At 39.6% G+C, this 13,263-nt stretch overlaps 1 protein-coding gene across 23 annotated transcripts in view; it reads right to left on the bottom strand.

Annotated features, from left to right (window-relative positions):
* arvcfb (ARVCF delta catenin family member b) overlaps positions 1-13,263 on the bottom strand; it is a 271,561-nt gene continuing 258,298 nt past the window's right edge. For 22 of the 23 annotated variants that reach the window (XM_048556431.2, XM_059654918.1, XM_059654920.1 and 19 more), the window contains 5 exons: positions 13,029-13,128; positions 10,705-10,752; positions 8,838-8,929; positions 7,147-7,259; positions 1-1,949 (listed from right to left, as the gene is read on the bottom strand). In XM_048556431.2, coding sequence (XP_048412388.1) covers positions 7,158-7,259; positions 8,838-8,929; positions 10,705-10,752; positions 13,029-13,128 — 342 coding nt within the window. In that variant the 3' untranslated portion in view covers positions 1-1,949; positions 7,147-7,157. The remainder of the gene's footprint in view (positions 1,950-7,146; positions 7,260-8,837; positions 8,930-10,704; positions 10,753-13,028; positions 13,129-13,263) is intronic. The other variant, XM_059654921.1, reaches the window with a different exon arrangement.

The following is a 13,263-nucleotide window of genomic DNA, read 5'->3' as shown; positions in this document are numbered from 1 at the left end:
CATATTCAGGCATTGTTTATTGAAAACACACCAAGTTGATAATTCTACAAACCTGGTTTAACAAACTTTCTACCTGCTGCAGGATATTAGTGAAATTAAACATAATACATTCGGTCACTGTAGCATGGTTCTAAGAAAGCATAAGTCATTGTTAAGTGTAATTTATAATACAGTGTAATGCAATGCAAAATCCACCAGTATAAACTACAGTTAGGCTATGAGTTATATATATATATATATATTATATATAAAAACACATTATCTTTTCCTACCATGAAAAGTTTAAGGCACATGATAGTACAAACACAATTGTCACTAATAATCAGAAAATTCCAGATATCTGAACAGTAATATCTACAACCAGAATGGTAGATCTTGCTTGTTGTTTCTTCAAAGCAATCACCTGCAGCACATACTACACCAAAGTAAAGTAATTAAGGGTCACAAACAGCTCTTGGATATGGAAACTCTATTTTTCAACCCTTTGGCAACAAACAAGAATTAACTGCAAATGTTGTGTTCATACCACCCAATTACATTGTTTTGGCAACTGATGCTATTCCAGTTCATCCTTCAGGTACTTTAGTATTTGAAGAAAAGCACTGATTCAGAATCAATCCACCCCAACCCCAGCAGCTCTGCTACAAAAGACATTTTAAAAGTCAACCTAACAGATTGTTAGACAGGATCGATACATACTGTACATGCCAGATATTAAGCAAAATAAACTCAATTCTTCCACTAATTTGTAAGTACATGAAGAAAAAAAACTGTTTTAAAATGTGTTTTCTAGGCATTGGGTTGAAAATACAGTCTGTAACTCAATTTCAAGAAGTAAAAATCAACTGGAACTTTCCACAACAAAACATTTTGCATAAAAAGAAGTACAATAGTTCAAAATACATAGATAAACTTGTCGCACTGGAACAGCACCTTGAATTCTTTGATTTGGTGGGTGGGACAGGCAGAGTGGAAGTGGAAGGAAAGGACACGCCTGTTTTTGCTTCTTCCTCAGAAAGACTGGTCCTGGACTAATGTCACCTTTTTCATGCTGGTTTTGAATGTACAAAAACTGAAGTGGGACATAAGCTGCTAAGCATCTTGATAATGTTAAAATTAAGTCAGCATTCCACAATCAATAAAATCCAAAATGGAACAGGGTAAATATACAAAATGGCAAAAATGAGTTAAATGTCATCTCTCCAGTAACATTTTCATTCACATTTGAATAACTTGAACTATTCTGCCCAAATCTATTGAAATATTTTATTTTCTTAATGCAACATGTAACACCTCCATTAAACCTACACAATTACACCAATTCAATAAACCCAGCAAGTTGACCATATTCCACTGATCAACTTCAAAGTCTTCTTTGCTCACCTACCAAAACCTGTTTCAACCTTCTGTGTGAATTTCCTTCAACCTAGCAGTAGCTTTATATTCATGTCACCTCTTTACTCAAAACACAAAATCCGTCATAAAATGAAAAACAGATTTAGATTTGGTTTTCACAGCTCAAAAAGGGAAGTGCTAACAAAGTTATGGTCAATGCTTTTTATTGTGGTGAAAAAATGCAATATTTTGAAGCCAGTTCCTCAAGCAATTTTTTAAAGATGACCCTCTTGGCTTCCTTTCCCTTCAACATGCATCATTCTCTTATCATTCTCCAAACAATCCATTGCAAAGATTTCAAAAGAAATCTAGCCACTCAGACAAAAGCTAAATATTTGGCTAAGGGGCTGCTACATTTGGAGAGATGAAATTGTGACTTTTTAAAATCCCCTTACTTCCCTGAAAGTTGTGGTTATAAATTAGTTTGACTGAGGGGACTTCCTTCTCCAATTTAAATTCAGTTGATAGCTTCAATGAAATGAAGTCCTCCAAATCTAATGGCAATGGTGACAATGAGATCCTCTGTCACGTTTAGTAACTGCTGCATTTCATGCCTGGAATAAAAGGAAAACAATTTTATAGGTTGCAGTAAGTATTGCCTTTCTAGAAAAAAATCAAATTACATTTGCTAAAGTTGTCACTGATGATACTTTCCCGGATTCACAATGTCACCTCATGGGGGAGGGGGAGAGGATTCTGAAATAAATAGGGTGCGGGTGGGGGGAGGCGGGCCCCTCTCCCTTTTCTGATGAAGGGTCTAGGCTCAAAACGTCAGCTTTTGTGCTCCTAAGATGCTGCTGGGCCTGCTGTGTTCATCCAGCTCCACACTTCGTTATCTCGGATTCTCCAGCATCTGTGGTTCCCATTATCTCTGGAAGTAGTCCTTACCCTGGATTATTGCATCATTCCCGCGTTCAAGGGATGATCTCATGAAAATAATTTCCTTCAATCGGTGTTAGAAATCAAAGCATTTTAGTCTGTTATACACTGACCCTTATTTATGTATTACTGCATTTCTGGTTGAATTTATTTGGATAATTGTGGTGACATTTACAAATCCAGGAATATAGCAAGTGACAAAAACAGCTGCACAACAAGAATCATTTAAACACACAATGCAATTACATAAAAATATTGAAGCAACACATGAAACCGGCTAGGAAATTAATTAAGAAGACACATGCAATCTTAAATTAACAATGTGCTTTACAAAATAAAGGTTAAATGGGACCAATGTGAACAACTTGACAGGACGCAGGAGATGATAAATTCTGACCCTTCTTCAGAACTGACTGTAGCAAGGAAGAAGTTGGCATACATACTGAAGATAGGGTGGGGGGAGAAAATCATAGGAACAAACAGAGCCCAGAGAGACCAAAAAAAAGCTGAGCAAAGGAATGTGTAAAGATCAGCCCGTGAAGGATCAGGAGTTGCTAATGGCTCAGGACAGCTAATGCGTTGGTTGTGGTAGCAGCCCTAAAGGACTTTCATTATTTCGTTCAATAATTTTAGGGCCTGAGCATCTTCGCTAATGCTCTTACCCCAAATCCCACGCACCAGGTCTTGTAATTCAAGTGGCTGCTGCCACTGCCAACTCATCAGCAGCTATTGATTCTCCCAGGCTGACTATTACCCATTCCTTTGTCAGCCCAATTGTTGGGCTCCATGTCCAATCATTTACTCCTTCTCTCCACTGCAACCACCACCCCCCAACCCCTTTCAACCCCACACATCTTCAGTACATACACCAACCTTTTCCTGGCTGAAATCAGCTATGAAAAAAGGTCACTGGATCTGAAACATTAACTCTGCTTTCTCTCCACAGATGCTGCCAGACATGCCGAGTTTCTCCAACAATTTTTGTTTTTCTGATTTCTGGCATCAGTTTTTTTTTCATAAATTTTGAGGTTAGGACTAATGCATTATGACAAAATGATATCACATCACGGTAGGCGTAAGATTGAAGGATGAATCTTTTATTTGAAAGGAACTGACAACTCTGCACTCAATTATTTTGTTATTAAAAAGGTTAGTATGCTAAGCCTGCCTCAGTTGAAGCATGCTCACTGCAGGATCACTAGGACTCTGGTTCAAGTCCTACCACTGAACTGGAGCATCAAATTGTGCAATTTCAGTGCGATGCAGTTTAAAGCAGTACAATATCAAAAATACAGATTTCTGAGTGAACTGTTAATCCAATATTCTGCCCCCTTGTGGTGGTAGACAGAACAGATTTACTGGTCATGCATCATTGCGTTTGAGGAGTTTCATGAAGAGCTTGGCTGGCATAATTGCCAATGTGAAAGCACAACACAAAGATAAATCACTGAAATCAGAGCTCTCAATTAATCACAATTAACCTCAGTATAACGTTCTAATTTGCAAGCTATTTTTAATGTTGGTAACAATTGCAGAAGGTACTGCAATTTAACAATTTGCTTTTCACAAAGTAAAAACGAATAACAATTTCTAAATTAAGTAGAAAAATTAATAATTCCAATGAATTGTAGACTATGCTTCATGTTTGCAAATTCTCTTCATATCACAGGTATGTGACCCATCTGCATGTTGGCTAATTGCACAGCTGAAGGTGGAGGTAGCATGAAGATATCACTGTGAATCTAGCACAGTGGAGACAGGATCAAAATGAACAACAGAACAGTGCAGCACAAGTACGCAAACATACAAAGATGCTGGCAGTCTATCAAATCACTTTTTCCAGGACAAACGTAGATCAAAAACTTCACTGTCATTCCTAGTCCTGTCCTTTACTTGACAGCCACACTTATTAGATAGAATCAATAGGTGAAACATGTTACATTGCCCCATCTAGCCTAATGTACCAACAGTTCTTTCAATTAAGATCAGTAAACTTTGGGCATGGTCTGTATTTCTCATTACCAGACTTTGCTCAATGAATAAGTGCAATGCAGTCGAAGAGATTATTATTGACTTGAACCAGTTGTTACAAAGTGTACACGTTACTTAGTGTATATCTACAGTGTCAGTGACAGGCAAATAGTAAATATACCAGCAACTCCACACAACACATAAGGCAAAATCTTAAATATCAGCGGGAGAAAGCAGCAGCATGAAAACTGTTTGGCCATTTTCAACAGTTATCTAAAGGAGACCGCTAACAGCCCCCAAGCTCCACCAATGAAAAGATAGCTGCAGAATGACACGCTGGTGCACTAGTACAGTCAGGAATACATATTAAAGTAAAAGTAATGTTGCTGCAGTCCTACCGGTCCTAGAGTTGTTCTCTCATTAAAGACAATTGGTGATGGTTTAAACTAAGGGTCACCATGCCTCAGGCAACAGGAGAGGCTGAGGAGGAGAATCCTTCACACTACAGGTAATTGTGCTATATCACGCGTTTCATTAAAGTGAACTGGCTGTAATGCAATTGACGAATAGTGGATGCTGTTTGGATAAGGCAAACTTTCCGCTGTACAGGTAAGGTGATTTTCTACAGCCATTTCCCCAAAATTTTCAGTGGTGTTTTTCTATAATGCAAGATCACACAGTAACACAATACTTGCTTTCTCAGAGAGCTACCTCTAACTTCAACCAGTGCAGGAATTGAACCCACGCTGTTAATATCACTGCATTACAAACCAGCCATTTTCTATGTACATATTTGCATAATCAGCCAAAAGACTTATTGTTGCAGTGATAACTGTGAATAAACTGTACTAGAATGTGTTTATCCATAAAGGAGTAAATATGACTTTGCGATATTGATTCTGCGCAAAGAATCCTGAAGTCTTAATTTACCCATTTGTCAAAATATACTTTTCGTACACTGCATATAAAGAAGTTTTCAGCTCATTATATCACAACGAATTTTGTAATTGAAAAAGTAAAACTAGTCAAAACAGCAATGCTGTTCTTCAGATATTTCAGCCAAAATGAATGTTAGCAGCCTTAAGCTGCAATTTGAAATGGGAAGAAATGTTAGCCATGGTCAGTGATTTTACATCAAACTAGATAAAGTGCAATTTTTAATGCTAACAAAAGCATTCAATTTCTAAGACACAGGAATAGATCATGCAGCCCTCTCGTCTATTCTGCCTTTCAATGAGAGCACAGAGATAAGGTGTAGAGCTGGATGAACACAGCAGGCCAAGCAGCATCATAGGAGCAGGAAAGCTGACATTTCAGGCCTAGACCCCTGGAGAGGAGACAGACCAGTCAAAGAGGCAGGGGATGGAGCCAGCAAAGGTGAGTGTAGGTGAGGAGGTAGGGAGGAGAGGGGTCAGTCCAGGGAGGACAGACAGGTCAAGAGGTCAGGATGAGGTTAGTTGGTAGGACATGGGGGTGGGGCTTGAGGTGGGAGGAACGGTTAGGGATGCAGGGAGAAGTTGGGCTGGTTTTGGGATGCAATGGTGGGAGGGGAGATTTTGAAGCTTGTGAAATCCACGTTGATACCATTAGGTTGCAGGGTTCCCAAGAGGAATACGAGTTGCTGTTCCTGCAACCTTTGGGTAGCGTTTTTGTGGCACTGCAAGAGGCCCATAATGGACGTGTTGTCTGCGGAATGGGAGGGGGAATTGAAATGATTTGCGAATGGGAGGTGCAGTTGTTTCGTGTGAACTGAGTGTAGGTGTTCTGCAAAGTGGTCCCCCAAGACTCTGCTTGGTTTGCCGATGTAGAGGAGGCCACAACGGGAACAGCAGATGCAGTATACCACATTAGCAGATGTACAGGTGAACATCTGTTAATTGTGGAAAGTCTTCTTGGGGCCTGGGGCAGTGCTGGGTCAGTGGTGGGGGGAGGGGTAGGGAAGGGAGGAGGGAGGTTGGTGAAGAGGTGTGGGGGTAGGTGTAGCACTTCCTGCGATTGCAGGGAAAAGTGCCGGGTGTGGTGAGCCTGGAGGAGTGCGTGGAGTGGACAAGGGAGTCATGGAGAGAGTGGTCCAGTGGTCCCTCTGGAAGGCAGGTAAGGGTGGGGAGGGAAAAATGTCTTTGGTGGTGGTTTTGGGTTGCAGATGGTGCAAGCGTCGGAGGATGATGCGTTGGATCTGGAGGTTGGTGGGGTGGTACGTGTGGACGAGGGGGTTCTGTGTTTTGGTTTTCTTTATTGTAGGGAGGGGGTGTGAGGGATGAGTTGCGGGAAATGCAGGAGGCATGGTTGAGGGTGTTCTCGACTGCTTTATGTTGGATGGGGACGGTGGGTGGGGGGGGGGGGGGGGGTGAGGAGTGTGTTGCGGTCCTTGAAAAATGAGGACATTCGAGATGTACAAGAGTGGAATGTCTCATCCTGGAAGCAGATGTGGCAGAGGCGAAGGAATTGGGAATGGGGATGAAATTTTTGCAGGAAGGTGGGTGGGAGGAGGTGTATTCTAGGTAGCTGTGGGAGTCGGTGGGCTTGAAATGCATATCAGTTTCTAGGTAGTTGCTGGAGATGGAGACAGAGGTGCCCAGGAAGGAAAGAGAGGTGTTAGAGATGATCCAGGTGAACTTAAGGTTGGGGTGGAAGGTGTTGAAGTGGATGAACTGTTTGAGCTCCTCGTGGGAGCACGAGGTGGCGCCGATACAGTCATCAATGTAACGGAGGAACAGATGGGGTTTAGGGCCAGTGTAGATACAGAAGAGGGATTGTTCCATGTAACCTACAAAGACGCAGGCATAGCTTATCAATGAGACTTCAAAACCAAAAGTTACATGGTTAATGATTTTACTTCAATGTGATTGGAGGCCATTTTGTAATAGATTATTTAGGCGATTGGAACTCAAAGACACCTACCATGCAAACGTTTAGACCCAGGAGTCAACAGGTTGAGGTTTTGTGTCATTAGCATCCACAAGATTCAGTGAGGCCCTACTAATCCTGTTAATGTTTTTCTTATTTGAATCATTCTGTAGCAACAGGGAAAGGGTTAATAGCAAGAGAGCTGGTATAAAACAGGTACAGATAAAGGCAAGTTAGTTTAACATAAAAGCAAGTAACTATACTTGACAGCTCAAGACCAAGACCACAAAAATATCTTTCCATATTCGTGTTAAAAATAACTCTGAATGTGTGCATTTAAATTTGGGTGCACTGAAAACATTTTGAACCAAGTTAATTTGCTTCGCCAGACATGTAAAGTAAGGGCTACTGAAAATCTGCCTGGAATGCGATTGGATTGAATTGAATTATTTTGTAAACCTTGTCAAGCATCTACAGTTTGACAAGGAAATTGGCTGAACAGAAAATGCAACTTCACTCATTGATTCACTGTATTACAGCATGAATTATATGAAGCGATAAATCTTTGGAGATTTGGTTTGAAAACAAATAAGTACTTAACAGAAAATAATGGCAACATCTGCTCCACTTCACAAAACTTCTTGGCATTTAATTAAAGTTCATAAAACAGTACATTGTTGAAAAAGTGTTCTGATAAAGTTTCCCTTCTTTATTTTTACTTTTTTGTTCCACTTATTCTTTGTAAAGCCAAGTAGTGATTGGGATATTAGAGTTCAAAATAATCATTTACTTGAAATGCTAATTTGGTGTCCTTTGGGATTTTTAAAACAAAAAGTGTTTCATGGGATCACAACAAGTTGAATTTGAGTCAGGAACATTGATAATTTGGTAATGGAAAGATAATTCAAGTCATTGTATAAAAGGATCATGAAGGTCATGTCAAAAAAATCTCAATCCATAAACAGAAAAATTACACATCAAGTATTATTATATAGGGCTATTCACCAGTATCAAAAATTATTTTTTCCCCAGCATTACTGTAATGCACTATGAGCCCATTGTTCTCGTCACAAAAGTTGCAAATTACCCTTCTCTTTTTGTCTCATTAAATGGTGCTTACACTTCGGTGGAATATTATTTAGTTATATCAGCACAGTACATTCACTTCCTATGGCCTCATGAAACTGAATCTACCATCCTACACTCTACATCTGAGATGTCAATGCACTATGACATGATCAGGGCAGCAAAATGAATATTTTTCTCAAGGGGAATTTCTTTGGAAAAAAATCTTTTTGTTAAAACATATTTCTGTGGCCTGATATTTCTGGAAAATTCAGAACAGTTCATGCAACATTCACAAACACAATGAAGCACGCTTTCAATTCAGGGTAGCATTAACATTCGTGCACATCGCCGACAAATCAAACATGACAGGAGCATTTCCAGGACAAGAATTTTGTAAGAAGGTAAGAAAGCACATAAAGCATTTAATTAGAGATTATCAGTGAGATCATAAGCTTGAAAGTCATTAATCTCTTCAAAATAGCTACATACAGCAGCAACTGACATGCGATTATGAACAGGTCTATCACACATGACAACCAATCATCACAGGTGTGCCAGGATACCAGCTACTTAAGATTGTTTATTTTAATAGTTCTATCCAGAAATGGATTCAGGAATCAAACCAGATCTGCTTTAGGTTTCTTGAGAAAACTATAAATGATCACAACATAGCCTACCCGCAAAGGCTGCTGCTCAAAAGTATCTCCAGAAACATCCATTGTCTTACACTTGCGCTCTTTCTCTCTCTGATCCAAGGTAGAGTAAGTATCTGTGGTAACAAATACATAATTCAAGAACAAAGGCATGCATCTCAAAATGCATTTCCATGAATGATTTTGAAGTACAAGACTAGTATCTCACAGCACATTTCAATTTCTGAGGATGAGATAAACAGAAAAATACTTCATAAGTAGTCAAAGCCAACATGCACCAACCTAATCTACAAACAAATGTCAGAAGAAATAGTCATTCAAACCAAGTCTTGGAGCAGGTGAAAAAATGAGGCATAGGAACGGTTTCTAGACATGTCAACTTAAATCTGAGCTAGGGCATCAAAAGTCCTCATTATCTAAAACATCCAAGGTGAATAGAATAAAAGTGCCTTGTGTAGAGATCACTAAAACCTGAAGATTTCAGCACCTTGCAAAACATTCATCAAAATCAACTTCAAATAGCACTATATTACTACTTTGCAACCAAGGTTAGATATTAGTTCCTTTTGACTTTAACAAACTTGCTATTTAAATAGAACACATGTTGCTTGAGAACTTGAAAGGTCATCAACCTACATTAACTGTATTTCTCTTCACAATTGCTACCTGATCTTGTGGACATTTCCAGTTCTTTTTTGCTTCAGATTTTGAATTGTCAGTAATTTCGTATTTTGTTATTTTTTGCTTAGTGTAGTACCAGATTTTGACAACCAGGGGCAGCAGCTGAATTGTTTAAAGCCTTCTTTTGTGGCTATTTCAAGTACCTATATTACAACACAACTGGAGAACAAAAATCAAATCCCAAAAGAATCCTCAGTAGATCACTGCAAACTCAAATGAAGTCGAACTGAAATAGTTACCATGTTATTCCTTTTGAAAACAAACCTAGCTATTAATTCAAAGAACAAAGAAAATTACAACACAGGAACAGGCCCTTCGGCCCTCCAAGTCTGCAATCGAGATCCACTGTCTAAACCTGTCACCTATTTTCTAAAAGTCTGTATCCCTTTGCTCTCTGCCCATCCATGTACCTGTCCAGATAAATCTTAAAAGACACTATCGTGTCTGCATCTACCACCTCCACTGGCAATGCGTTCCAGGCATCCACCACCCTCTGTGTAAAGAACTTTCCACACATATCTCCCATAAACTTTCCTCCTCTCACTTTGAACTCATGACCTCTAGTAATTGAGTCCCCCACTCTGGGGAAAAAGCTTCTTGCTATCCACCCTGTCTATACCCCTCATGATTTTGTAGAGCTCAAATCAGGTCTCCCCTCAATCTCTGTCTTTCTAATGAAAAAAATCCTAATCTATTCCACCCTTCTTCATAGCTAGTGCCCTCCATACCAGGCAACATCCTGCTGAACCTCCTCTGCACCCGCTCCAAAGCGTCCACATCCTTTTGGTAATGTGGCGACTAGAACTGTACACAGTACTCTAAGTGTGGCCGAACCAAAGTCTAATACAACTAACATGACCCGCCAACTCTTATACTCAATGCCCTGTCCGATGAAGGAGAGAATGCCGTATGCCTTCTTGACCACTCTATTGACTTGCGTTGCCAGCTTCAGGGAACAATGGACCTGAACACCCAGATCTCTCTGTACATGAATGTTCCCCACGACTTTTTCATTTACTGTATATTTTGCTCTTCAATTAGATCTTCCAAAATGCATCACCTCGCATTTGCCTGGTTATATCAAGTGATATGAATTTTAAATGGAACAAAATACTGCAGGATAATTTTCTCCTCTCAAAGCACTGAGGATTGGCTATAATAGTAAGTAGAGTTCATAAACACAAGCAAAAGGAATTAAAGCAGTACTTACCTGGGACAAACTGCTCCATGGGAATCATTTCACCAGACCATTTGTTACCTAAAAATAAAAACTTACCATGAGGTTCCGAGTATACACAAGCTGAACTTGTTAACTGCAAACTACTAAAAGCTTCCAGGATTTAACGTCAAACCCTTTGGTGGACTGCAGGGCATTTTTAGAAATTGTGAGAATCTAATCGTTCTAATACTATTATCCCAAGTATTTAGCACCTGGCAGACAACTTGATAAGCAATAAGTGAAGGCAAAATTCTTGAAATATCTCTTTCCATTAAAAAAACAAAATCACACCACCATTTTCTCCTTCATTTGCCCCGTGTCTACTTGCTATATGTTCATCATCCTGTAAAGCAGTCTGATCACCTCTTTGCAATCAATGAACGATACTGAAATGCGAACAGTTGGTCTTCTTCCAGAATGCTCCGTGTCTCACAGCTAAAACCTCTATTTGCCCAGAGTGGGAATGTTTCCTAAATGTAAGATCTGAAATGTCCACTTGTCAACTAAATTCTAACCAATCAAAGCCATCTTAAAAGGACTTGATCAGTACATACTTTGAGGTGGTACATTGTTTTGGGAACAATGCCTCTCATAGGTCACCAGAAAGTTACTGAACGGAGCTAGAATTCTGCATTAAGACTATTATTTCTAATATTAAATTATGTTGAACAATTTTCCAGTTTCACTTTGTTCAGCTGGTGATTTTAGAAGCATGTCAAAACCACTGTCATGATGAACCAGCTGAAATTGTGGTGAGCACACAAAATGAACGTTCACTGCATGAACAATAACATGGACGAACATACTCAAACACTTAAATTTTAAACGGCAAACATAACAATATGCACAAACAAATGAACAGTACTTGATGGATTTCAGAAATCATTACAGTACAAAAGGGCCAATCTGACCCATTATGTCAGTGTCTATTCTTTCAGAGAGCTTTCCGATTGGTCCTATTCCTTGCTCCTTTATCAGTGCCCTGTGATGGCCAGTGCATTTCTGATCATTATGTGAGAAATTCAAGTTACCATCTTGAAGATGATATTTATTTTATGAGGGTGGTACATTTCACATATTGCTTTTACACTTGAAGTAACAACTTAAAGCTGACAATATATAACTGAAAAGCAATGCTTAATAATGATCAACATACAAAAAAAGTTAAGATAAAGCTCTGTTTCTCAGAACAATAGGTCACTAGTTCACAGGCTCACGGCTGCAAACCTCCTCGCTAGCCAGATCAAGAAATTCCAAAGGGAACAACAATTGGCAAAAATGTAATCCAGGTCACTTTTGCCAAGTGCCCAGTTTTGGGTTACAGAGCAGCATTGGCTTGACCTTAAGAACCTGTTGCCTGGAAGCTCCCTCAATGGAGGTGATGGGGAAAGCTCAATTTTTTTGTTTTGAAGCACAATATTTCAACTTAAAACAATTTAATTGTTGGGTCCGATGGCACACATCTTGTAATTCAAATTAAATCAGTCTATTAAAACAAACTGAACGAGGCTTTCTTCTTTTGACCTGAAATGGTCTGGGGTTTGCGTCTTCATTTCTGTCTGTACTACGTGCACTTCCCTTCTCAAATCTATTTAAGACTTGACCTGAAGACTGGCAGGTGATGTGGGGCACTGCTGCTTCACCGCAAGAGTTCAATTCCACCCTCAGGCGACAGTCTGTATGGTGTATGCACATTCTCCCAGAGTTTGCGTGGGTTTCCTTTGGGTGCTACGGTTTCTTCCCATAGTCCAAAGATGTGCAAGTTAGGTGGATTGGCCATGGCAGATGCAGGGAATGCGGGGATGAAGTGAGGTGAGGTGGGAGGAGGCAAGTCTGGGTGGGATGCTCTTTGCAGAGTTGGTGTGCATTCAATGGGCTGAATGGCCTGCTTCCAAGCTGTTGGGACTCTTATGGTTCCATGTCATGATGAGCTCACTGATGTAATTCTGAGCAAGGCAGACAACCTCACAACTCAAAAACAGTTGTAACACACAAAAATCCCAAACATTCTCAACCATGAGCATAGGGGAGCCGAAGCTGTAGTGTTTTAACAGGAAGGAGAGGAAGATGAAAAAAAACTGTTTCAGAGCATCAAAGAGATAACTGGCACATAGCATAGGAAGATAATGCTACTTGTAATAAAAAAACGATGGAAATATTATATAAAAAATGGCCAACATGTTAAATAATGTCCATCATCAAACGTGTTGACATTTCCAAAGTTGAAGATAGTTTTTAGTGCTGCAGGCTAGGTATATTATCAGCAGACAAACTGGAGGAAGAAGACAAACGTAATTTAAATGACCAACACTCACCATCTTTTTGGCCTCTTTCAATTAATGGGAGAGTGCTGTCATCATAGCCAATTGCTTTGCCACCACTCTTGGATCCTTTGGGAAGTGTCGTCACATTAGGCTACATATAGTTTAAAAAAAGTTTAAGAAATTAAGTTCTACTCAAACAGACGCAGAAGTTTTGTTGACATTTTTCGGTACGTTTTCTTGGAGATTATTTCACAGTTTCATAATTGCCAACCACACTGGAATGCCT

The sequence above is a fragment of the Stegostoma tigrinum genome, chromosome 26 (assembly GCF_030684315.1).
Source record: "Stegostoma tigrinum isolate sSteTig4 chromosome 26, sSteTig4.hap1, whole genome shotgun sequence".
NCBI lineage: Eukaryota > Metazoa > Chordata > Chondrichthyes > Orectolobiformes > Stegostomatidae > Stegostoma > Stegostoma tigrinum.
The sequence above is the reverse complement of the archived record's forward strand: the minus strand, read 5'-3'. Positions and strand labels throughout refer to the sequence as shown.